This window comes from Coregonus clupeaformis, chromosome 8 (genome assembly GCF_020615455.1).
Source record: "Coregonus clupeaformis isolate EN_2021a chromosome 8, ASM2061545v1, whole genome shotgun sequence".
NCBI classification, from domain to species: domain Eukaryota; kingdom Metazoa; phylum Chordata; class Actinopteri; order Salmoniformes; family Salmonidae; genus Coregonus; species Coregonus clupeaformis.
Window position 1 is genome coordinate 27,026,321 of NC_059199.1, and position 25,857 is coordinate 27,052,177.

Sequence of the window (25,857 nt, forward strand, 5' to 3'; positions counted from 1 at the left end):
GTGGAAAGAAGTAGTTTGACAAGTGTTCAAAAGTCAGTAACAAGTCTTTAAAATATAGCTTCAAATATATATTGTGTATTTTCTAGAAACCTTGCTAACATGAGCTGCACTGCAGTGATTATGGTAGGAGGTAGCTAGCAAGCTTTCCCCCAACTGTTTCAATTTAGCTAGCTGATGGCATTTATAATCAACTTCATCATTCAGATGGTTTAAAACGTTTTTGTAAAAGTACAATAATGGAATTCAGAAATATATAAATATTAGGACGAGCAATGTGATGGTATGTATAGACATTATGGACACTATATGGATAGAATATACAGTGCAGTGAAAAAGTTCCTGCCCCCTTTCTGATTCTTTACTTTTGCATATATTCCACACTGAATGTTATCACATCCTCAACCAAAACCCAACACTAGACAAAGGGAACCTGAGTTTACAAAGAAAAATGGGACACATATTTTCTTTATTTAATCAACAAAGCTATGCAACACCCAATTCCCCCATGTGAAAAAGCAATTGCCCCGCTACACTCAACAACCGGTTCTGCCACCCCTAGCTGCAATGACTGCAACCAAACGCCTCTTGCAAATCTTATTGAATGTATTCAAATGTCAATTTACAAGTTTGCGACCGGTGTTAAATCTTTCACACATCATGATACAATCTTGCAAAATGTAATTACACATTTGCAAATCGTTACCACGAAATTCAAAACGCAACTCACGTAGTTCTGTCATTATAATACCATAAAGAAGTGGCATATTATGCTGACATTTGATCGCATGGTTAAAACAAAGATATTGACTCTTCCCCACATTGTCGTTAGATTGCAGCAAATAGTTGTGCAATGTCTTCTACTTCTTCAGTGGGGTTTATCAGCGGTTGGCATCCAACGTTATGGTGCATTACCGCCACCTACCGTACTGGAATGTGGGCCAGAGACAGGGAGAAACGAAATCCTACCTGCCAACCCCGTTTCTCTTAAAAAAGATAACAAAATATTTGAGACTATATCTAATGACGTTCTGCTTAATATACTCTTTAAACTAATTTCCTGTATCCCCTTCTCCCTCATACTAAATATCATCCTCTCTCTTTCCCTCTGATACTGCCCACACTGTAGCAATACATGCTCCACAGTCTCTATTTCCTGACAATATTCCTACTTTCCTGATGGATGCTTTCCTATCACGTTTAATGTCTTATTCAACTGGCTGTGTCCCACCCTTAATGTTGTAAAAATAGCCTCCTGTCTTCTGTCCCTTCCTGCCGTCCTCCCCTCCCCGACTTTCCTCTGTACCTGAAATAAATGCCTTCCCTTATTATCTCTATTCCACTGCTCCTGCCATCTCTGCACCATCACTGTATATATCAGTCTTTTTGTCTCTGGCTTGCTCATTGACACTTCAACATCAACATCCCCACTACTAAGTGCTTGTTTAGTCTGGTCATCTACTGTCTCATTCCCCTCAACCCCCACATGGGCTGGAACCCAAGTAAATCTTATCTGAATACCCATCTGTTTAATCCTGCCATGGGTTTGTAGCACCTCATAAAGCAGGTCTTGTCTGCTACGTGAGCTAAAGGACTGGAGACTCATTAACACTGCACATGAGTCAGAACAAATAACTATTCTGTCTGGCTTAACTTCCTCCACCCAATGCAAGGCCAACAGTATGGCCATCAACTCCGCTGTATATACAGCAAGATGATCTGTAATACGTTTCCTGACTTCCACCCCACATTCCTGCACTACAAATGCTGACCCAGTACGTCCTGTCCTTGGATCTTTTGAACCCTCTGTGTAAATGACCACAACATCCTGATACACAGTTTCCAAGCATCTCTTAAAGAAATCAGCTGGATCAACCCCCTCCCTATCTTTCTGTAGTCTCTCCAACATTTCTAGATCAACTACTGGAGGCGGGAGTAGCCATGGTGGATTTACAGGAATAACTACCGTTGGACTAAACTCCCTTCCATACAGTCCTATCTCCTTCGCCTGGGTATTACCCACCCACCCAAAGCTCGTGTTCGGTCTTCGCTCATGTTCCCAGCATGCCTGTAAAATCCCTTTCGCAGGATGAGACACCCCATGTCCTTGTAGGTTGACCCAATAATTCATTGCCAGCTGCTGTCTCCTAATCTGCAACGGCATATCCCCCATCTCCACCTGTAATGTAGCCACTGGGGACGTCCGAAACGCCCCACTACATATTCTGAGTCCTTGCCCCTGTACGACATCTAGCCTTTCCAGTGAGGTCCGGGCTGCCGAACCATATGCTATACTTCCATAGTCTATTACAGATCGGATCAACGCAACATACATGGTCTTTAATGAGGAACGCCCAGCCCCCCACTCCTCCCCCGTCAGACAGCGCATCACATTTAGCACCTTCTTACACTTTCCCACCACTCTCTCAATGTGTTCTGCCCAGGTAAGTCTAGTATCAAAGTATACCCCAAGGAACCTGAAGGCCCCCACCCTCTCCAAGTTTCTCCCATATAACCTCAAGCATACCTCATCTCCCACCTTCCTCCTGGTAAAGAACACTGTTTGAGTTTTCTCTACAGAGAACCTGAATCCCAACATTACCGCTCTACCTCATCAATTGCTTCCTGTACCTTCCTGACTATGTATGGCACATTTCTTCCCCTCTTCCATAAGGCACCATCATCTGCAAATAACGACCTCCCTATATCCGGCTGTACCTGAGAGTAAACATCATTGATCATGATTGAGAACAACAGAGGACTAATCACGCTCCCCTGCGGTGTTCCATTATCCACCAAGTAGCTGCCTGATAAAGACTTCCCCACCCTCACCTGGATAGACCTTCCAAACAGGAAATCCTTTATCCACTTGTACATTCTTCCTCCTACCCCCATAATATCAAGCTTGATTAACAACCCCTCCTTCCACATCATATCATACGACTTCTCCACATCAACAAAGACAGCTACAACAGTTTCCTTGTTCACCTGAGCCTTCCTGACCTCTGCTTCTAAGCAGAGCACTGGATCCATAGTTACCCTACCCTTCCTGAACTGACTCTGATATGGCGTTACTAGCCCTCTGCTCTCCAGGAAGTAAGTTAGCCTCTCCGTAGTCATATGTTCCATAATCTTACAAATGTGATGTTAAAGCTATTGGCCGATAGCTAGTTGGCTTCGTTGGATACTTCCCGGGCTTCCGGATTGGTACCACCACTGCCTCCTTCCAACTGCCTGGTAGTTTACCCTCCTCCCACACTCTGTTGTACAACACCAATACCTTATCCAGTGCCTCATCACTAAGATGGGCCAACATAACATAGCACACCTCATCTTTCCCAGGTGAAGTTAACCCACCCTTATTGCTCTTTTCACCTCTGCCCTGGTAAATAGTGCACTCAACGCATCATTTACATCCTCCCTCCTTTCCAGCACTCCAGGATGCTCCTCTCTCGTGTTCTCTCTCCCCCTCTGCCCCTCCTCTGACAGATTTGAGGAGCTATGCACTTGGACAAATGCTTTGGCCATCATCTCTGCTTTCTCCTCATCTGTTACTGCCACATCCTCCCCACTCGTCAACACTAGATAATCCCACTCCCTTCTGATACCACTCATCCTCTTAATCATCCCCCACACTTCTCCCACAGGTGTCGCCCTTCCAATGGTGTCACAGAACCGATGCCAACATGACCTCTTTGCCTGACGGATAGTTCTCCTCACCATGGCCTGGGCCTGCTTATACTGAATCAGATGTTGGAAGTCATGCGTCCTTTTCAGTACTCTAAATGCCCTGTTCCTAATCCTCACCATTGCCCCACATTCCTCCGTCCACCATGGGACTGCTTTCCTCCTCCTCCTCCCTGATCTCTTAGGTATAGCCTCAGTAGCTGCCCCCACTAACGCTGTTCTCACCCAGTTATTCATACTATCTACATCCCCTCTCATATCCACCAGAGCCATCACCTGCTCACTCAGCTCCTGAAACTGATCCCACTTTGCCCTTCCAAACACCCACCTGCCTACTCCATCCACTAACACCTCCTCCTCCCTCCGGCCTACTGTGCATACAATGGGGTAATGATCACTCCCTACTGTCGACTCCTCCCATACCTCCCACTCACATATTCCTGCCATCGCACTAGATACCAGAGTGAGGTCCAAGGCAGACTCTTTCCCTGTGGCTACATCAATCCTGGTCCCTCAGCCATCATTCAGGCACACCAGATCTTTCTTTTCTATCAAATTTTCCATCACTTGGCCATTTCCATCTTATCCGTTCCCCCACCCAAAGCGTGTTGTGGGCATTAAAATCCCCACACCACATTACCTTACTTCTTTCCTGGCCCTCCACCCTCTCCAGCACTTCCATTTCCAATATCTGACACGGATTATAGTAATTCACTACCACTAGCACCCCTCCTCTCACACCTTCACCACCACATACTCCTGTTCAATACCTTTGCCTGTCATCTTGTAGGGAATTCCTTGAAGGTGGCACCTTACACTTCCCTATTTGCTTCACTCCGATAGCTTTTTCCCCCTGCGCCATGTCCTTACAGAACACCAACAAGCTTCCATTTCTTAACACTTTAGCATTAACAACTTCCCCAATCAACTCTTTTATCACAGCTGTCAACCTTATCGGACTCATTGCCCCAACTCCCCCTTCCTCCCTAAACTTCATAATCACTTTATGCTCCTCCTCACCTCCATGTTCCTCTCGTGTCTTATCTTGCCCTTCCTCTGCACTTTCTACCTCCGAACTTCCGCTAGCGTTGGAAGCTAGGTTGCTGTCCTCAAACTTCCTTTTCTGCCTCCTCTCTACCTCAGTAGAACTCTCGCTCCCCTTCATACCCCTACTCCCTTTCTCTCCCGCTTTCTTTTTCTCTTTCTGATAGATTAATTATTAATGACTAATTATTACACCCTGAAACTGTGTATAATGTGTTAGAAATGTGTGAGGGTAGGACCAGTAAAGACTCAGCAATGTGAGTAAGAGTTAGGCCAGACAAAGGACAAGGAGAACTGTCTACAGACAACTGAGAAACCAAGATAAAGAGGCCTCCCAATTTAGGGAGGGGAGAAACTGTTATGAAAATTGTGAGAACGGCAATAACTGAGGAATGCAGAGAGTAGGCTATGATAAGAAAGTGTGTATGTATGAGTGTGTGTATGCATGTGAGTATATCTGTGTGTGTGTGTGTGAACTGATGGTCAGGAGAGCAGTTTTAGAGTGGAAAACTACAGCCCGCCTACAGAGGGGAGGGATTTTTTTGTATGACGTATGAGTATAAAAGATGGACTCTGAAATTGTGATGGCAGAATTCTCAATGAATAAATATCTCTGACTGTGCAGACCGGGACTCTGTCCGTTACTTAAATCCCAAAAGACTTACAACCTTTTGGGAGACGCACAGAGACACTGAAATAGCTTGTTAAATAATTCACATAACACTTTCTTACTCCCTCCTTTATTTCTACCACTATGTTCCATTCTTGCTTCACTTTCCTCTCCATCACTATCTCCTACCATCTCTGACCCATTCACAGCACGGCCGTGCCGAACCTCCGCCACACCGAGTAAAGCTTGTTTGTTTTTCAAAAATCCCTCTCGATTCACAACCGTCTGTCCGGACATTGTGCAATGTCTTTGCATGTGGATCTTTAGACTTTTTCCAGCCACGCCCACACGGTGAAATTACACATTTCCACATTTTAAAGTACACAGCCAAAGGTAGGGCAGGACTGGATTTGAAGGTATAGCTGGAGACGGATAAAGATGGCGGAAGCAGATGATGAAGTGGATTCTGATTCTAATGGCGGTAGAATGAAGAATAATTGGAGTATTGTCCAAAAGAATGGAAAACTGAGCAAAGTAGTGTACGGTGATGAGAATGTCACTTCGTATCTTGTAGGAGTACGGTTTGTTAATGAGGAGCAGCTGATCGAATCCATTTGAGATCTCCAAACTGGTGGAGAGAGTGCTGGGTAAAGTGAAGGCTGTGAGGATCACGAGAGGCGGGCTTGTTTCGATTTTTTGTGCTTCTGCGGATCAGAAGAAACGTGTGTTGCATCGAGAGAGTGCTGGGTAAAGTGAAGGCTGTGAGGATCACGAGAGGCGGGCTTGTTTTTATTTGTTGTGCTTCTGCGGATCAGAAGAAACTTGTGTTGCATCTCACCCGATTTGAAGTTTGAAGTGTTGTGTGTGTCTCTTAGGAACAGGGCACCCCTCAAGGGGGTTATATCTGCCATCTCGTGGGAAGTCGGTGTTGAAGAGATGAAAAATATTCCTGGAGTCATTGATGCACGTCGGATGAATCGTGTGGTGAATGATGAAAAATAAGTATATCTGTTCTTTTGTTTTTTGATATGGAGTCTCTCCCTACTCAAGTGCAGTTAGGGTATATTAACTACAGAGTCAGAGCATTTATCCCAAGACCAATCATTGTAGCTTTACAATGTGATCATTGTAAAGCTTTTGGTAATGTTTCAAGTGTTTGCAGAAGGGAGAAGCCGAGATGTCATATCATGTGTTATAAAAGTGATGAATATGTGACATGTTGCAATTGTGGTGGGAACCCTGAAGCCACATCTTTCGAATGCCACACAAGGGTGAAAGAGAATGAGGTGGCCAAAGTCAGGGCTGTCCAGTGCATTTCATATGCAGCAGCTGTTAAAAGGGTTGAGGGTTTGAATGGTGCACCTGAAGAGTCCATGGTGGTGGATAGGCCTTCACTGCAGGCTGCAGGGGTTGCCTTTCACCAGCAGGATCCTGACATTTTAAAGGTTAAGGAGGTGGACTTTGTGGCTTTTATATCTATGGTGATTAATGGCACTGCCAAGCTGGAGAGAAGGTCCAGGAAGATAGAAATAATTGTGGAAGCGGCGGAGCGATTCCAGGGGCTGAAAGATTTCTCAGTGGAGGAGTTACATGGAATATATGGAGATTTGAAAGAAGGAAGAAGTGGGAGTTTTGTTTTGTCCATTTTCTATTTTTATTTAGGTGGATTAAGTTAGTTTCCCTATTAGTTATGGATTTTCTTTTTACCTTGTTTTGGTTTCAACCTGTTCAGTTGGTGGCGGCAATACACCTTTTTGGGTTGTAGTCCGCCATAAAACCCACAGAAGAAAAATAGTGGATTTGAAACAGTACCTGCTGCAGTAGGCCTGTTAATCTGCGTAGTTGATAAATTGTAATGGTGAGGCTATTTTTTAAATATTTTTTAGTTTTTTATTCTGCATAAATTGGCCAACCAGTCATGGTGAACCAAGTATACTGACAAAATGACTATGCCTCACAACAATTGCACCAGCACACAACAGAATAATGAATTACCAAAAGGCACCTTTAGACATTGATACTTCTTGCATATAAATTGAGGCTAGCACTAACTTACGGTTATGGATGAAAATAACCGTTAAAACCAAAACAGCACATTGATGGGGGCACTTGCAGCCAGGAGAGAACACGTGTAAAAAAAAATATATATATATAATGTTGCTGCTAGTCAAACAGTTATTAGTGATGTGGTCATTTGGCTGGCCAAATACAGTCTTCCAAAATTCCATACTATATATATTTATACATTGATTGCCATTTGCTTTATAGTGTATAGGTTAACTTTCCAAAGCATTCCTATGTAAAATGGTCTCCATAACAATTCATTACAGTTGAGTAGGAACTGTAAGACAGTAAACTACATCAAAGTAGTGTGTTCTAAACTATACTGAGGGGAACACTTGGAATTGTTTTGACCTCAATACTGCACCAGGGAGAACAGGGTATTTGGCTTCAGCTTTTCAACCCTGTTGAGCTCTTTGAGCTCAATGACCACCATGCAGCCCATTACCTCTGCATTCTGCTTCTTCATGAGCTCACAGGCAGCATACAGGGTTCCACCAGTGGCTAGTAGATCATTGATGAGAAGCACTTTCTGTCCTGGAGCCACTGCATCCTCCTGGATCTCAACCTAGGCCTTTCCATACTCCAGTGTGTATGCCACAGAAACTGTAGGCCCTGGGAGCTTTCCCTTCTTCCGGATCAGCACAAATCCCACTCCTAACCTCTGGGCTAGAAGGGGTCCGAAGAGAAACCCCCAGGCATCCAGACCAACAATCAGTGCTACTTGGGGATGCGTCTGCCTCACATGTTCCTCAAAAAGATTGATGACTGCGGTCAGTGCACCTGGGTCTTTGAGAATTGGACAGATGTCTCTGAAAAGTATTAATTTGCTTGGGAAATCAGGAAAATGTTTTATGTGTTTGGTGACCAATCCTAATTTTGCTTCTCTGTGTGCACTGCCATGGCTAACTGTCGACTCGTGTGTGTGTGTGTGTGGGCTTTGAGGCAAAAAGTCAGGCGAGGCTATTATTAAAACCCAACTTTAGGGACTTCTTTGCCACCCAGTTCAGGATGTTATCTGACCAGGTAAATGTGATGACAGTGTTGTATTGTATAGCTTGCTGGTTAATTTAGTTGAGGCTCCCATAGCTAGTAAGTAGCCTAAGAAGACTGATAACAAATTTCTAGAAATAATCCTTGTATTGTTTGTCGCATATTGATCAATTTTATATTACCGATGGTTGGTAATGTTTCCGTTTCATTGTTTTAGTTAATTTGTAGCCAAGACCTCCATCATGAACTCAGGTGGCAGTGTTGTACATGTTTTGTCAGGAAATCAGAAAGGGGATTTGAAATGTGTCTAGTACCACCATGAAGGCATAGTCCAATCATTAAGGATGTCTAATAAATGCTATGCTATTATATTTAACCCAATGCTCTCTCCATAATAACCTAAAGTAACTCTTCAGATATGGTCAGTCAAGGCGTCCACATGCTTTCCAGCCGAAACAGTTCGGAAGAGTTCGTGCATATATTCAGACGTTTTGGACTTCGGTTAGTAATTTTTTTCGGTGTTCTGCCGCATGACATTTTTTCTGGAGGCAAGCCGAAATCGGTAGCCAAAGTCTACGCCCCTTCGTTGTTGATTGTTCAACAGTTGGGATTCATCGATCACCCCATACAGAACCAATCAATCGATATAATCGAGAACAATCATCAGAAATCACGCGATATGAATCAGACAGCGGGGCGCCGTCTTCTTTGTTGACATCAAAAGAAACGACTCTTAGTTAGATTTTAGTTGCGCAATTTTACATCTATCTCCTCGGCAAAAATGTTAAAATGAATGACAGATTTATTGAGTTCTATTAATTAGGACTATTTTGGGTACGCGTATACTGGCTACGGCGACTCAATGGACAAACAGTACTATTGCCGCTTTTTTTCTCGTTTTTCAAGTGAAGGTATTTTAAGGGAGTATGTGAGCAAACTCGTTCGGTTTGCCTAGCAACTGAAACATGCAGACGCCTTGATTTGTGCGTTTTTTCCCGTGGGAGACCTGGGCTCAGATCCGCCTGTAACACTTGTGAGATGATAATTTTTGGGGATCTCTCTCTCTCTCTCTCTCTCTCTCTCTCTCTGTAGCTGGGTGACCTGGGCAAATGAGCAGGAAAGGGAGGGGTGGAGGAAGCTCAGTGAGGGAGGCAGGTGGTGCCTTTGGAAAGAAGCAGGCTGTAGAGGAGGAGCGTTATTTTTCAGTAAGTGGATCATCCTTTTTGTAACCTGGATGACATTGCTACTACGCTTATGAACCAAGTTATCCTTTTGGAGGAAGGTATGCAAAGCTCTTTCCTTTTGACCCCAGTGGACAATGTCTGATCATAGTAAAGAAGAAGCCCTCTCATACGGCTCATGGTGAGCCCACATGAACGCATCCCACAGGTGTATTCATTACGGTTCTGTTGCAAAACGTTTTGAAACAATTGGCATTATGAATACACCCATGGTTTTACTTTTGCCTTGTTGGAGAAATCAACCAACCTTTTCTCTCCCTCAGGTAGAAGGGAAGGAGAAGGAGCAGTTGTCTGCCCTACAGAAGCACCATGAAGAGGAGATTGACCACAGCAAAAAAGAGATTGAGCGCTTGCAGCGTGAGATGACCGTCTCAACGGCAAAATCAAGAAGCTGAAACATAAATGGCATATTATATATTATATATATATGACAGCTCAGTCACACTGCTTACATTACTACCTATCCCATATATCCCTCATTGCCTGATTTGGTGTTTGTCAGCCTGGTCTCATACACTAGACGAAACATAGTTTACAAATCCGGGACACTCAAATTTAGTATATTTGACAGTTGGTGTGGTTACATAAGACAGATGGTTACATAAGGCAAAAGTAGAGTGGTTGGTATGGGTGGGTGTTTTGTATAACACGAACGTCTAACAACCCAAAGGTTGTGAGTTCGAATCTTATCACTGACAACTTTAGCAACTTTTCAACTGCTTAATACATTTTAGCTACTTTGCAACTACTTGCATGTTAGCTAACCCTTCCCCTAACCTTAACCCTTTAACCCCTAACTTCTAAACTTAACCCTAACCTTAATCCCTAACCCTTAGCTAACGTTAGCCAGCTAGCTAACGTTAGCCACCTAGCAAGAGTTCGTAACATATCATACTTGTCGCATATTTGTACATTTTGCAAATTCGTAATGTATTGTTCATTTTTCTAATTTGCTACATTGTACGTTTTGCAAATTTGTAACATATAATACGAATTGTAATTCGTAACATATCATACGAAATGGGTGATGGACATCCACATATGAATACATACCATACGAAATGTAACATATCATACTAAATTATATGTATGAAAAAAAATTATGCACTCATTAACTGTAAATTGCTCTGGATAAGAGCCTGCATTACTAGCTGTTTGGGGTTTTAGGCTGGGTTTCTGTACAGCACTTCGAGATATTAGCTGATGTACGAAGGGCTATATAAAATAAAATTGATTGATTGATTGATAAGAGGGTCTGCTAAATGAAGTAAATGTAAATAGATTGGCTATGATTTACATACAGAATAATACTAAATGCTCTGAGACCAGGTCGTTCGTAGGCAGTTGTTGTAAGAGGTTGTATATGACTCCCATTCAAAGCATTAATACAGCACTAATGTTGTTTTCCGATTGGGAGAGTTTATCTTGAAATCAGGCACATTTATTATGACAGTTGAGCATTTGATTTCAGGTGTGCAATATTTTGAAAGCGTGAGCTGCACACATTTAGCTGTGACAGGCAGCCCAATGTCAAATCAGAACCAGTTCTAACAATGATTACAATAATCCCATCTCTTCCACATCCATTTAAAATAAATCTGATTTCCATCGCCAAAATCTCGTGCATAAAACTGCAGATAATTTTTCACACATTCCGTTCAATACGTTTATACTGTAATTCAATCACAGCATTGTGCAGTATTGAAATCCGAAAATGTGCTTATTTTGAATGTACAGCTACAGTCAGGACCAAGACGTTCTGGAAACATGGGACTTTTTATTGGTGGAAAGTAATGTCAATCCACGATTAACCACTTCGATTGGGGGCATACGTAGTTAGGTGGGGGCGTACTCTTTCGCGGAGTGGTGGTGTGCAAGCGACTGGACAGTCTTAAACTGTATAGTGGGTAGACTCAAACATATTGTTGTTGATATTGACCATAGTGGATAACTATTTTGTTTAATTGTTGCAAAATACATTTAAAGCTACTGATATATTCCTGGAAAAGATAGGTAAGCGTTTGCTAATTAATCATTTTGGTGGGTGGTTTGTTTGAACGCTGAAAGGTGTCCAGCAAGCTAACAAGGCCTTAGCTAGCTAGCTATTTGCTTGGCTAAGCGTATGAACCTTGATACTTTATTTTGATATACATGTTGGTAGTTCTAACGCTAAACGTTTATTTTGCTGGGTGTAAATGTTCCAAATTGTGAATTCAGTCGAATTCGTCTAACAATGTAGCGAACGAACTAAATATAGTTGTGTAGCTAGCTGCAGTAAAGGAGGTAGCTATTATTGGAAGGGGCGGGACAGTGTTTAACCATGAAATGCACACCGCCAGCTAAGATAGCTTCAACAACAACAAAACATTTTTTTACTGGACTAGCTAGCTAGAATACGCACTGTTTTTGTTTACTGTCTGTTGGCGTTCACTAACTAGCTTGCTCCCGATATAACCTTACTGTTCACTTGTCCCCCAGGTTTTTATTTTTTCTGACCTCATGGTTGCCTGCATTAAATGAATGGTTCTGCTTTTCTAATGTATTTATAATATCTTAGCCAATATGAACAAGCTAGCTGAACTATTTACAATACTTGCAGAGGTTTAGCTAGATTACATGAAGTTACAATTGCAGCAGGAAAAAATGCACAATGTATGTTAGAAAAGTGAAAGTTTATGTACCATACAAGTTGCTAGTGTCATGATCTGTAAAGGGCAGCTGAAACAAATATGTTATAATGTGGAACATTCTAACTGTCTCTCAAAAGAATGGCTGCCGCCGCCGAGGCGAACGGTACTTCTGCCCTGGTGAGGGAGGAAGAGGAGCCTATGGAAGTCACTGCCGAAGGCGAGCACACAGAGAACTACCAGACACTCATCGATGCCGGACTGCCACAGAAAGTGGCCGAGAGTCTCGACAACGTATTCTCAACCGGTGGGGAATCCGTCATACAATGGCTGAGTCTAATCAATTTTCCAAGGAAGCATGATGATATTGCTCGACGTCCCATGAAGTGGAGAAAGGCCAGGTTGTAATTGTAGGAATCGGTCTTGTTACCCTCAGGCTTGGTGGCGTTCGCTGACCTGGACGAGAGGGCCATTGATGCTCTGCGGGAGTTCAATGAAGAGGGAGCGCTGTCTGTACTGTTGCAGTTCAAAGAAAGTGACCTGTCCCATGTGCAGGTGAGTTACAGGGGGAGAGGAATGAAAGAGGACATGGAGGGGTCTAGACATTTTCCTCTGCTCATAACCCCAATACATGAATCAACTGTCCCATGGTTTGCTTTCCAGAACAAAAGTGCTTTCCTTTGTGGAGTCATGAAGACGTACAGACAGAGGGAAAAGCAAGGAAGTAAAGTACAAGAATCCACCAAGGGTCCTGATGAGTCCAAGATCAAGGTAAAATGCAGTCGTTAGAAAGTTAGTTCAGTTGCTTAAATATAACCTGCTGTGTGCGTGTGTGTGAAGGGGTTAAAGTTCTCCGTCACTGTGAGGGATTTCAGTCATGGATTCTGGATAGGTCATTTTTAAGATCAGTGTAGACCCGCAATAAAACTCTCCGGGGGACTGGTTTGGCAATGACATAGCCTAATAGACCAACGGAAGCATGTCTGTTTTGTGCTAAATAAATTCCCAAATAAATGTATTCTCAAAGATAACATGTTCTGTTATGCTGTATGCACTGACCTGACATGCATGATTGTCGCTGACACTCTGATGTTCAGATAAAGGGAATTAAATCGTTTGTAATGCGCACCACCACAGCGCTCATCTCAAACAGTGGTGTGTGTAGCCTACTGTACATTTACAATATAGTCATTTAGCAGATGCTCTTATCCAGAGCAACTTACAGTCGTGAGTGCATACATTTTCATACTGGGCCCACGTGGGAATCGAACCCACAACCCTGGCGTTGGAAGCGCCATGCTATACCACACAGGACCACTGTAGCTGCTGGCAAGGTAATTCAAAGCCTGTACTTTATCACTTAGGATGTAACTTTCCAGGGCTGGGTTTCCCAAAAGTATTGTAGCACTAACATCTTAATTCCATATAAACTAAATGGACGAAAGATGATCTTAGTGCTATGATGCTTTTGTGAAACCCTTCCCTGTGCTACTATTTTTGCCATGTGATGTTCAACCTGTAAATCGATGTGCCTCACAGAGTGGAGTCTGACATTTGCAACGGCAGATATAGACTATATATACAAAAGTATGTGGACACTGCTTCAAATTAGTGGATTTGGCTATTTCAGGTGTATAAAATTGAGCACACAGACATGCAATATCCATAGACAAACTTTGGCAGTAGAATGGCCTTACTGAAGAGCTCAGTTACTTTCAAAGTGGCACTGTCATAGGATACCACCTGTCCAACAAATCAGTTTGTCAAATTTCTGCCCTGCAAGAGCTGCCCCTGTCAGCTGTAAGTGCTGATATTGTGAAGTGGAAATGTCTAGGAGCAACAACGGCTCAGCAGCAAAGTGGTAGACCACACAAGCTCACAGAACAGGACCGCCGAGTGCTGTAGCGCGTAAAAATCCTCTGTCCTCGGTTGCAACACTCACTACGAGTTCCAAACTGCCTCTGGAAACAACGTCAGCACAATAACTGTTTGTCGGGAGCTTCATGAAATGGGTTTCCATGGCCGAGCAACCGCACACAAGCCTAACATCACCATGCGCAATGGCAAGTGTCGGCTGCAGTGGTGTAAAGCTCGCCGCCATTGGACATTCTAGACGATTCTGTGCTTCCAACTTTGTGGCAACAGTTTTGGGAAGGCCCTTTCCTCTTTCAGCATGACAATGCCCCCGTACACAAAGCGAGGTCCATACAGGAATGGTTTGTCGAGATGGGGGGGGCAACTCCATATTAATGCCCATGATTTTTGGAATGAGATGTTCGACGAGCAGGTGTCCACAAACTTTTGGTCATGTAGTGTACTTTTGAGGAGATGGGAAACGTTGCCCATGCTACGTCAGTGGGCCGGGAGGTGCGTTCTGGATGAGTCTGGGACAAGGAGCGCTCTCCTTCAAGGAGTGGATGGGAGTCTATTGGGTGCTAGCTCAAAAACCCAACATTTAGCATGAATTTCGTCAACAAGAAGTACAACATTACAAATATTTTCCCATATGTGAGATAATTAACTTGCTGTAATATAGTATAGCTCTGGAATTGTGACATTACATACTTTGAGGAAAATAGGCAGATTTCTCGGCATATACACTGACTTTGAGAAAGGATTGCATGAAGATTAGCTTAGCAACCGTGTGACGCAGCATGACACCGTGAACACGATTGGTCAACAGTCTGCTGGGTGGAACGTTATACGTTCCTTCATTCATTGGATTCCTATGGGTGGCGGGTAGGAGCGTTGGGCCAGTAACCGAAAGGTTGCTGGATCGAATCCCCGAGTTGACAAGGTAAAAATCAGTCGTTCTGCCCCTGAGCAAGGCAGTTAACCCGCTGTTCCCCGGGCGCCGATGACGTGGATGTCGATTTAAGGCAGCCCACCCCGCACCTCTCTGATTCAGAGGGGTTGGGTTAAATGCGGAAGACACAGTTCAGTTGAATGCATTCAGTTGTACAACTGACTAGGTATCCCCCTTTCCGATCTGCACCATGCAATGCACCCTGGACTAAAGGTGCAGACAAATGTGCTAGACCCTCCGTTAAATTACACATTTCTCAAAGTAGGAATATTGCCAAAATAGGAACAATGGCTCATTCGAGAGAAGACATCCTCCTGAGTTATGACATCAGCCAGTATTGAAATCTGACATGTATGATAGACGTTTTCGCGATCTGAAAGTCATATATTCCTATTAACTTCCAGTGTAGTGAGAGCGACTATATCACAGTGCTACATCATACCGGCCAGATTTCTGCCTGATTGCCAATAACTCAGATACACATGAAATGACCCAGGGAATCGATAGAACATCACTCAGAGATGCACAAAAACAATATAATATTCAAAATGGGTGAATCTTTCATTTTTTAAGGGGCAATGGCGTCTTAAAAGGGCAATAATGTACTTTGTAATAGAAACCAAAAAATGTAATTTGAGTGAATAATAATTTGAGGACCTCCTGGCCGCAGTGACAAAATGTAGCTGTTTTAAACGTAATTTCCTGCAATTCTACACATTTTGCCATGGCTTATGCCAGCGTTTCCCAAACTCGGTCCTGGGGACCCCAAGGGGTGTACGTTTTGGTTTTTGCCCTAGAACTACAATTTTTGATTCAAATTATGAACTCATCATCAGGCTTTGATTCTTTGAATCAGCTGTGTAGTGCTAAGGCAAAAACCAAAATGTGCGTCCCTTGGCATCTCCAGGACTGATTTTGATTTTTAGATTCTCCCAGACTGTCTATCTTTTATTTGGGTGATTTTGTTAGTTCTCAAAGATGATCTTATTAGAGCATGTATAGGTCCATTATCTTTCCAACATACTTTATATTTGGTTTTAGTCATTTAAGTTTACACTGAAAAAGTTTTTCCATCCTGAAAAATAGTTCCCCATTTGTATATATTTTTTTCCTGTTTGGACATAGGCGGCCCGAAAAACACTTGGGTGACCCGCCCAAAACCTTTCTATGCAGCAAAAACCCTGGGATGTTGTGTCCATTGGGGTAAATGCAGATTGCCAAGCCCCATGCTTCAGCTTATGTATTTATAGCCACTATGTTGCATCAGTTAGGCTACTGATAATATAGACCTTGCGTAGGCTATATCAGGGATCATCAACTAGATTCAGCCGCGGGCCGTTTTTTGTTTGTTGTTTTTTTCTTGAGCGTATGGCCAGGGGGCCGTAACATATTTACCAATAATTTGTAGACTGCAAATTGACCGCAAGAAGCCCAAACAGATATCATATTTGACTAAAACACAATAATTTCAAACCTTAATGACATTTTGTATATGATCACCATACATCTCTCTATTATGTGTGGGAATACTTTGCAACAGATTTCCAAAATTGAAATTCCTTGAAGCTGATTTGTCTAGCGATTTTAAAAGAAAAATGTTTTTATTGAATGCCAATTACTGCTTATCACTTATTAACCATCATTTATCCACATTACTTTAATAAAATATTTCAGTTGTGTATATTACATTAGTTATATTACATTTACATTTTAGTCATTTAGCAGACGCTCTTATCCAGAGCGACTTACAGTTAGTGAGTGCATACATAATTTTTTTTTCATACCCCCCCGTGGGAATCGAACCCACAACCCTGGCGTTGCAAACGCCATGCTCTACCAACTGAGCTACATCCCTGCCTGCCATTCCCTCCCCTACCCTGCGCCGCCCCATGGGTCTCCCGGTCGCGGCCGGCTACGACAGAGCCTATCACTGCAATGCAGTGCCTTAGACCACTGCGCCACTCGGGACCACTGGGACCACATGTAGCGAGATGGATAGATAGATGTACTGAATGCTCTTGAAAGAAAGAGAGCCAGAGAGTTAACATTTACATAGTTGATTATTGAGGAGGGCCTTCCAAACCAGACAAATGGATGCGTAAAAGACGCAGCAACTCAATGGTTTTCAATGGGAGGAGTGTGTTGTGTTGTGCTGTCCGTCAGAAAAGTTGCATCCATCAACCAATTAAAAACTTAAAACTGCGTTTTCACCCACCAAACAGCTGCGTTGGACATGCATTTTAGTTTGAAGGCAGCCTTACTTTGTGGTTCAAGGTGTATCTTCATGTCTGTGACTTTCGCTCTCACCCCTAACCTCCCATTGGCCCAGGGCCTCCTGCAAAACTCCAATCACAGTATCTCTGACAGGGAGTTACTACAGGAGTCGACAGGTTTATGGTGCAGAGGGCTTCTCCACTCCTCATATGGGTAGAGTATTAGTTACAGTATACATATGAAAAAAAAATATGCATGACTTACTGACTGGATGATATTGGATGACTTCATTATTTAATTCCAAGTCATCTCATCTCTATAGAGCTGCTCTCTGACAATCATTATTTTAGTAGTTCTTCAAAGTAAATTAGGTGTACTTTTATGACAGCTGAATACCAACTATTATGGCCGGGGGGGGGCTTTACTTCGCTCATCGCGCTCTAGCGACTCCTTGTGGCGGGCCGGGCGCCTGCAGGCTGACTTCGGTTGTCAGTGAACGGTGTTTCCTCCAACACATTGGGGCAGCTGGCTTCCGGGTTAAGCAGGCGGTTGTTAAGAAGCACGGTTTGGCGGGTCATGTTTCGGTGGACGCGTGACTCGACCTTCACCTCCCGAGCCTGTTGGGGAGATGCAGCGATGAGACAAGATCGAAAAAAGGGATTATATATATGTATATGTATGTGTATATGTGTCAGTCAAAAGTTTGGACACCTACTCATTCCAGGGTTTTTCTTTATTTTTACTATTTTCTACGTTGTAAAAAAATTAAATAAAAAATATATATAATCTGTCTCTACTTGTCCGAAGGACTAATGGCTAATAAAGTTAATGTCAAACCCTGTGAATCCAACATATCATTTTTTTTAAATTGTCGAGTTAATAGACTATTTTACTGTATTGCAAAAGTGATATTGAATTGTGTTTGGTTGTCAACACAACCAAATATCAACATTTGAAAGAGATGTATATTTTGTGCCACTGATTTATTAGTCTGGCTTTAATTCCAGTTTGTCCTAAAAATTTACCAACGATCTAAGTTAAAGAATAGGAGTAAATGAAATACGATTTTAAAATTTGATTTGATTTAGTCTTATTCTTTAACTTTTATTTTTGGTTGAGATGGGGACGTAAGAAAAAAAATATCAATTGACTAATTTGTAGACAAACTGGAATTAAAGCCGAACGAAGTCAGTGGCACAGATGGAACTATACATCTCATTCAAATGTTGATATTTGGTTGCGCTGACAACCAAACACAATTCAATATCCAGTTTGTCAACTAATTAGTCATTTATGTTGGATTCAATTCTCAACCAAAAATAAGTTAAAGAATAGGACTAAATCAAATCAAACTTTAAATGCACTTTAAATAAAGTTTGAGTTATTCCTTTTCTTTAACTTACTTTTTGGTTGAGAGAGACGTGAATCCAACATGAATTATTAACTTTAAGATTCCACTTGAAATCAGCCAAAGCTTGAAACCCTAGGCAAATATGTGTAGTCAAATTTTAGTTGAACCCTTGGTTGAATTGAAACAATAGCTGTTGATGACTTCGCAAATGCGATATAGGCCTAAATGGTGTCATTAATGATGTGACTTATAAAGTATGGTTACATTTAATTTTCTGTTAAACCTAGTCTTTGGAATGACTTCGATAGCAACAATGAATATATTTAGTTAAGAGATCTCTCAAAAATCATTCTCATGCTGGCGCATTGGTAGTAGTCGGTGACATATCAAAGCTAAGCAGGGCTGGGCTCGGTTAAAACCCTGGATGGGAGACCAAATGGGATAGCTGTAGATAAACCAACTCTCCAGTGGGAGGTGCTGCCCAGCCTATTGTTGTTTTTTTCTTCTTCTGATATTGGATATAATGTCGAAGATTTGACGTTGTTTCAAATATATTTTATACAAGGTTTGTCTATGTTGAAAATTGGTAACCATGATGACATAATCCTGTGGTTGAAATTTCACTCTCAAACGTTGTGTGTTCCCGTTTGATGTTGTGTAGTTCTGTAGTGCTTATGCTGACATCTACGTGTTCCCCAGGCTCTGTTGGAGCGAACAGGATACGCCTTGGACGTCACCACGGGACAGAGGAAATACGGCGGGCCCCCACCAGAGGAAGTGTTCCAGGGAGCACAGCCTGGGATTGGAACTGAGGTAAAGCTGCCCGAGATGTACCATTATAGCATTGTGGCAAAGCCTTTGACTGATATAGAGAAGAGAGATGAGTTTGCAAGACTTTGGCCCCAAGAATGTCAACATACGTTTATATCAACACTACAGCAGTCTTCCCCAGCTAAAGTATCAAATGAGCTGATCCAATCACATTGTGGAACCCTCAATGATCTAGGCTCTGTTTTCTGCCTTCAGGTGTTTGTGGGAAAGATCCCCAGAGATCTGTATGAAGACGAGCTGGTGCCACTGTTTGAGAAGGCGGGCCCAATCTGGGACCTGAGGCTAATGATGGACCCCCTGTCGGGTCAGAACCGGGGCTACGCCTTCATCACCTTCTGCGGCAAGGATGCAGCAGCTGAGGCGGTGAAACTTGTAAGTCCCTTCAGTCAGTCAAGTCTTACTTCACCTTCTAAGAACCAAACGGCTGGTTTCTGCCATTTTTATTTTGAGGAACTGCAGTTTTATCAGAATTGTTATCTGTTTTGTCCTCTTATAAGAGGGTGTCTGATAAAACTGCAGTTCCTCGCAATAAAATGACAGCTCTTAAGCCATCTTTCCTCGCTTCTTGTTTTCAGTGTGATAACTATGAAATCCGGTCTGGGAAATACCTTGGAGTGTGCATATCTGTAGCAAACAACCGCCTGTTTGTCGGATCAATCCCAAAGAACAAGACCAGAGAGAGCATATTGGAGGACTTTGGTAAAGTCACAGGTCAGTGAAAGTGCAGACACCCCAATTTGGTTTACATTGCTTTATGTTCTGTGGTTATCAATGTTCAGATATCAGTCATGTGACGCAAGTCTCTCATTCTTCTTCCTCCAGAGGGGCTTCAGGAAGTGATCCTCTACCACCAGCCAGACGACAAGAAGAAGAACCGTGGCTTCTGTTTCCTGGAGTACGAGGACCACAAGTCTGCAGCCCAGGCCCGCCGCCGCCTCATGAGCGGCAAGGTGAAGGTGTGGGGGAACCCGGTCACTGTGGAGTGGGCCGACCCGGTCGCTGAGCCCGACCCAGATGTCATGGCTAAGGTGAGTCATGTCTTGCTCACTCACTTGCTCTCTCACACTGTCATTTTTCTTGTCTTACAATGACCTCTCTCTGCATAAACTGAGATTAATATGGAGTTGAACTGTAATGTTTGTATCCTCAGGTAAAAGTCCTGTTTGTCAGGAAGCTTGCCACCCCGGTCACAGAGGAGTTACTGGAGAAGACTTTCTCTGCGTTTGGAAAGCTGGAGCGGGTGAAGAAGCTCAAAGACTACGCCTTTGTCCACTTTGAGGACAGGGACGCAGCTGTGAAGGTGGGTTACCCTCAGTAAAAACATACTCCTATATTTTTTACCGTGCTTTGTATGTGTGATACAATTTTTGCTGCTTTTCTCAGGCAATGGCAGAAATGAATGGGAAGGAGCTGGGGGGAGAGGAGATTGAGATAGTCCTGGCCAAGCCCCCCGACAAGAAAAGGAAAGAGAGGCAGGCTCAGCGCCAGACCACCAGAAACCCAGGGTGAGGCCACAGAGACTGTGCTTGACAAATATCTGTTATATCTGATTGAGTAGATCTCCTGTCATGGGATTACGTTGAAGCTTATGTTATTACTGTATTCTGCAGGTATGATGACTATTACTACTACCCACCTCCACGCATGCCTCCACCAGGTAGGGGCAGGGGTCGTGGTGGCCGAGGGGGCGGTGGCTACGCAGCCTACCCCCCAGACTACTACAGCTACGAGGACTACTACGATGACTACTACGGCTACGACTATCACGACTACCGCGGGGGTTATGAGGACCCCTACTACGGTTACGACGATGTGTACAGCATGAGAGGCCGTGGCAGCCGGCCCAGCAGGGGAGGCCCACCCAGGGCCCGTGGAGCACCACCCACACGGGGCCGAGGGGGCTATGCCCAGAGGGGGCCACCCATCAGTGGGCCCAGAGGGGGCCGTGGGGGGCCCTTCCAGCCACAGAGGGGCCGAGGTACCAGAGGAGCCAGGGGGAACCGCGGGGGCAATGTGGGCGGGAAGAGGAAGGCGGACATCTTCAATCAGCCTGACTCCAAGCGCCGGCAGACCAACCAGCAGAACTGGGGGTCCCAGCCCATCGCCCAGCAGCCCCTGCAGCAAGGGGCCGACTATTCCGGTAACTATGGTTACAGTAATGACACCCTGGAGTTTTCACAGGATTCTTATGGGCAGCAGTGGAAGTAGACGCATCAAAAAAGGTATTTGGCAAAATAAAAATAAAAAATACAGGGGGAAAAAACATAAGGAGATTGGCGAATGTTTTTTGATTGACTTTCTATTCTTCATACCTCATGAAAAAAAACAAATATTTCACTGAGACCGAAAAAAATGGACAGACCCCCCAGAGTTGGCACATGATTGGCTGGAATTGCATTTTGGCCTGAAGATGTGAATGTAACCGTTTTGCTGAATCATTTCTTACGGTTACATGGGACAAATGTCTTAAAACACACATCACTTTTACCTTCCAACATTTTGTTTGTTTCTTTTAAAGCCAACAATGAGCATTTTAAATGTGGACATTCATTTTCAAAAGTCTGAGAGGACATTAAAATCATGATATTGCCTTGCAGGAAGTTTGTGTCCAAGCCCTTCCCTCCCCTACCTGTATTCCCCTTATTTCTGGTTTCTAATAGTGGCATAGGGACTTGCTTGTAAATAATTGCTTATGGCTAGAGCTTCATATTCATTTTTTGCCGTGATGAAAAGAATCCACAGGAAGTAGAAACATTTGAACGTTTTGTAATGTTAAGTGTATGTCAAGCATTTCTAGAGGTAGATCAATTGTGTTTTTTAAAACTGATATTATTATATAACTTCCTATGTTTTCTTTGAACTTGCCCGTTTAGAATTTGGTTTGGCTTACCTTAAAAGCCATTGCAGTTTGTTCTCTGATGTTTGTATTTATAACTTTTACGTTTGTTCCGTTTCAATAAAACTCAGTTGAGCATTATTCAATTGTCAGATACCTTCAAATTCAACGGTGTCATTCAGTATTTGAGTCTACTCTTAAACCTACCTCAAATTTCACATTTGGAATGAGATTTTGTCGGCTTTTTGCTCAAAGAATAAATCAAGAGACCAAATGAAATTGTCAAATACCAAAAGACTGGACGACAGAGAGCACAAATTATGTTTGAATGACTGAATAAAAAAGGATTATAACCCTTTATTTTCCAGGATATGCCACCCTCTTATGATGATCTGGTAAAAGTTCAAAGGTATACAAATGAAATTAACACAATAGTTGTACATTTGTACAACGATGCAGATTTTTCTACCTCACAATCATTACATTGGACTCAACAGGAAGACCAGAACAACCGAGAATTCTAATACATTCCCCTTCCCTGAAGGCACTGGATCAGTTGCAACTCACCTCCACTCAAACACCATGAGGCCCAATTACACAGTAATTTGTTATTACAGACCGAGAACCTCCAAAATATATAATTTATTTTTGCTAATTATCAAAGTAATGTCTGTGCTGCTGCTGTACGTTTTTGTATTTTGCTGCTGTAGCAATGACCCTTCAAGCCCTGCTGTCTTTCCATATAGAAATGCTAAGAGCAAATGCTTTTGATCCCATTTATATTATTATTTGTCTTTATGTTTTGTCCTTTTATTCCAACTTACCCAGGTGGTGAAGCGAGAGTGGCTTCGCTTGAGTGAGGAACGAACTCACCCTGAACGGTGTTCCTTACAAAAGGCCCGGGTGAGCTAGTTTAGAGTACTGTCTCCTCACCTACAACTGCTGCTAAAATCCAAGGGGGGGATTTCCAGCCACAGTCATGCCATGCTTGTTGTTATTGTTGTTACTAATATACCACTGTGAATGATGTAGGCCTACATTTCAATTGATTCTTTTTGTGGGTGTCAACTACATCAACCCTTGCATCCTCAAACTAGGGTAATGAAGCTTCTAAATAATTGCATTGTTATTGTAAATCTAGACAGAAGACAAATGACTTTCTCCAGATTTGAAGTTATCATACCCCTTACTTGGGATGTAGCCTAGTCATCCTGATAGACCAAGAAGTGGTAGGTCACAGTAGTATTAAAGCCAGTTGGCCACATTTACTCAGAAGAGATTTGATTTTTACGGAATGAAATGGACAAAAACAGACAGTCCAACTCGAGGCTTTTATAGAGGAGATAGGCCTAAACCCCCAACACCTGTCACTTAGGCAATTCCCTATATATGGTGCACTACTTTTAAACAGAGCCTATATGTAGTGCACTACATGGGGAATAGGGTGCCATTTGGGACACAGACTTATCTACACCCTGTTGTGATAATTGCTTCAGCTGTCACAATGTCACATTCTGTTGAAAAAGGATTTCCCATCTTAACCTATAGAGGCAGCTTTCTCAAGGAAATAATTCATTTTTTCTCTAAGAAATCATATTTGTTTTATTGGGCAATTATAAACTCTGACATTGAATTTCTGTATGATAGATACCTGTTACTACTGTGGTAATAACTACACTGATCCCAATGCCTTTGAAGATTACAATTTAGTCGAAGCGATAGAACAAAAGACAGTGGCTGTAAATTGGTCTTTACATTTTAATTCCACAAGAGGGCAGTGTCTGTATTTGTTTCACAGATGTGCCTTATATTGCACCAGCAAATGTTATTCATGTTGCCCATAATTTAGCTTTGTATTAATGTCTAATTAAAGGATGCTATTTAATAAGAGTAGTTGTTTTTATATGTTGCCTCTGTCACCAGACTGTAGGGGAGCTTCCCTCAAGCTAGCCCTCACCCTGCCCTTCCTGTGGACCAGTTAGGTTGGGCTCATACGAGATGGAGTGGACTAATGGGTAAGGTCTTATATTTGTTCCTTTTCTATTTTGTTCTGTATTATTAATCTATAACATTTGAAATTGGAGACCTTAATTTATATTACAGTATGAGGTAAATCCATTGAAGGTGCTGGGAGATGTGATGTCATAATTGTTATTCACTGACATTTGCATAGAATATTCCAATAGGATTCCATTGATAACCTAGCATTCCAATTTGTTTTCAAGACTCCATTGAGGTGTTGCCAAACCTATGCTATGTTTCACAGGAATGTCTGATATTGGTTGATATGGCTTTCTCTATGTGGCCCTTTTCCAGCCCTCCTCCTAAGGAGACCTCTGTTATTTTCTCCAAACTCCCAGCCTGGGCCACAGTGGGCATCGACATCTCCCCTGACGAACTCCTGGAATATTTCCGAGCCCAGGCTGATGAAAAGACTCCAGGGCTACTCTACTACATTGATCTCCTGTCCCCATACCTCTCACCTCTGCTGCTGATCTTTGTCATAGCTGCTGCTGGCTACCATGCTTACAGAAAAGTACAGAAATGGAAGGTAAAAAATTATATTTATTTTCTTCAAAAATATTTATTTGTATTGACACTGTTTAATCTGTGGATTTGTTCTGGTGATTAATATGTTTATGTTTCCACATCCCTATGCAGAAGTGGTCGGAGGCAGACTCCCTGTCTAAGCAGCTACATCAAGGCATGGAACTTAAGGAGAGCCTGGCAGCACGGGTGAGAGAGGCAATCCAGCGCCTGGAGGCCCTGGAGGAGGCCAAGCGAGCCGTCCGGGCCTGGGGCAGAAGGGGCAGGCACCATCACCACTGTGGCTGTGGCTCCTCCACCAGATACCATGAAGACAGCCAGCTGGACACCAGCCAGAGACGATGAAATATGAGGGGAAAGTTGGGCCATGTTTTGCTTTATATACACATACTGAACAAAAATATAAACTCAACATGTAAAGTGTTGGTCCCATGTTTCATGAGCTGAAATAAAATATCCCATACATTTTCCATACGCACAAAAAGCTTATTTCTTTCAAATGTTGTGCACACATTTGTTTCGATCCATGTTAGTGAGCATTTTTCCTTTGCCAAGATAATCCATCCACCTGACAGGTGTGGCATATTAAGAAGCTGGTTAAACGGCATGATCATTACACAGGTGCACCTTGTGCTGGGGCGTGTAATTGGCATGCTGACTGCAGGAATGTCTACCAGAGCTGTTGCCAGAGAATGTAATGTTCATTTCTCTACCATAAGCCACCTCCACATCCTGCTTTACCTGCAGGATTGTCCGAAACCAGCCACCCGGACAACTGATGAAACAGAGTATTTCTGTCTGTAATAAAGCCCTTTTGTGGGGAAAAACATATTCTGATTGGCTCGGCCTGGCTCCCAAGTCAGGCCCACCCATGGCTGCGCCCCTGCCCAGTCATGTGAAATCCATACATTAGAGCCTAATTAATTTATATTGAACAAAAATATAAACACAAAATGCAACAATTTCAACAGTTTTACTGAGTTAGTTCATTTAGGAAATTGGTCAATTGAAA

At 42.9% G+C, this 25,857-nt stretch overlaps 2 protein-coding genes across 4 annotated transcripts; one reads left to right on the top strand and one right to left on the bottom strand.

The window, feature by feature from the left end:
* Window positions 1-7,702: 7,702 nt before the first annotated feature.
* On the bottom strand, window positions 7,703-12,134 carry aprt (adenine phosphoribosyltransferase). The gene is given in 2 exon segments (XM_041884545.2): window positions 7,703-8,337; window positions 12,130-12,134. Coding segments are annotated over 2 exon segments (588 nt in total). The 3' UTR covers window positions 7,703-7,754.
* On the top strand, window positions 11,483-25,299 carry LOC121571428 (heterogeneous nuclear ribonucleoprotein R). 3 transcript variants are annotated; one of them, XM_041882873.1, is made up of 15 exons: window positions 11,483-11,646; window positions 12,401-12,567; window positions 12,697-12,815; window positions 12,924-13,031; window positions 19,331-19,444; window positions 19,658-19,834; window positions 20,038-20,173; window positions 20,285-20,490; window positions 20,613-20,762; window positions 20,846-20,967; window positions 21,073-21,602; window positions 23,127-23,201; window positions 24,222-24,313; window positions 24,615-24,849; window positions 24,960-25,299. In XM_041882873.1, exons 2-12 carry the CDS (start codon window positions 12,402-12,404, stop codon window positions 23,156-23,158), a joined length of 1,860 nt encoding a protein of 619 aa, XP_041738807.1. In that variant the 5' UTR covers window positions 11,483-11,646; window position 12,401; the 3' UTR covers window positions 23,159-23,201; window positions 24,222-24,313; window positions 24,615-24,849; window positions 24,960-25,299. The 3 variants fall into 3 exon arrangements, with proteins under 3 accessions (XP_041738807.1, XP_041738808.1, XP_041738806.1); XM_041882874.1 differs by having other exon boundaries at window positions 24,659-24,849; XM_041882872.1 differs by lacking the exons at window positions 23,127-23,201; window positions 24,222-24,313; window positions 24,615-24,849; window positions 24,960-25,299 and having other exon boundaries at window positions 21,073-22,439.
* Window positions 25,300-25,857: the final 558 nt, after the last annotated feature.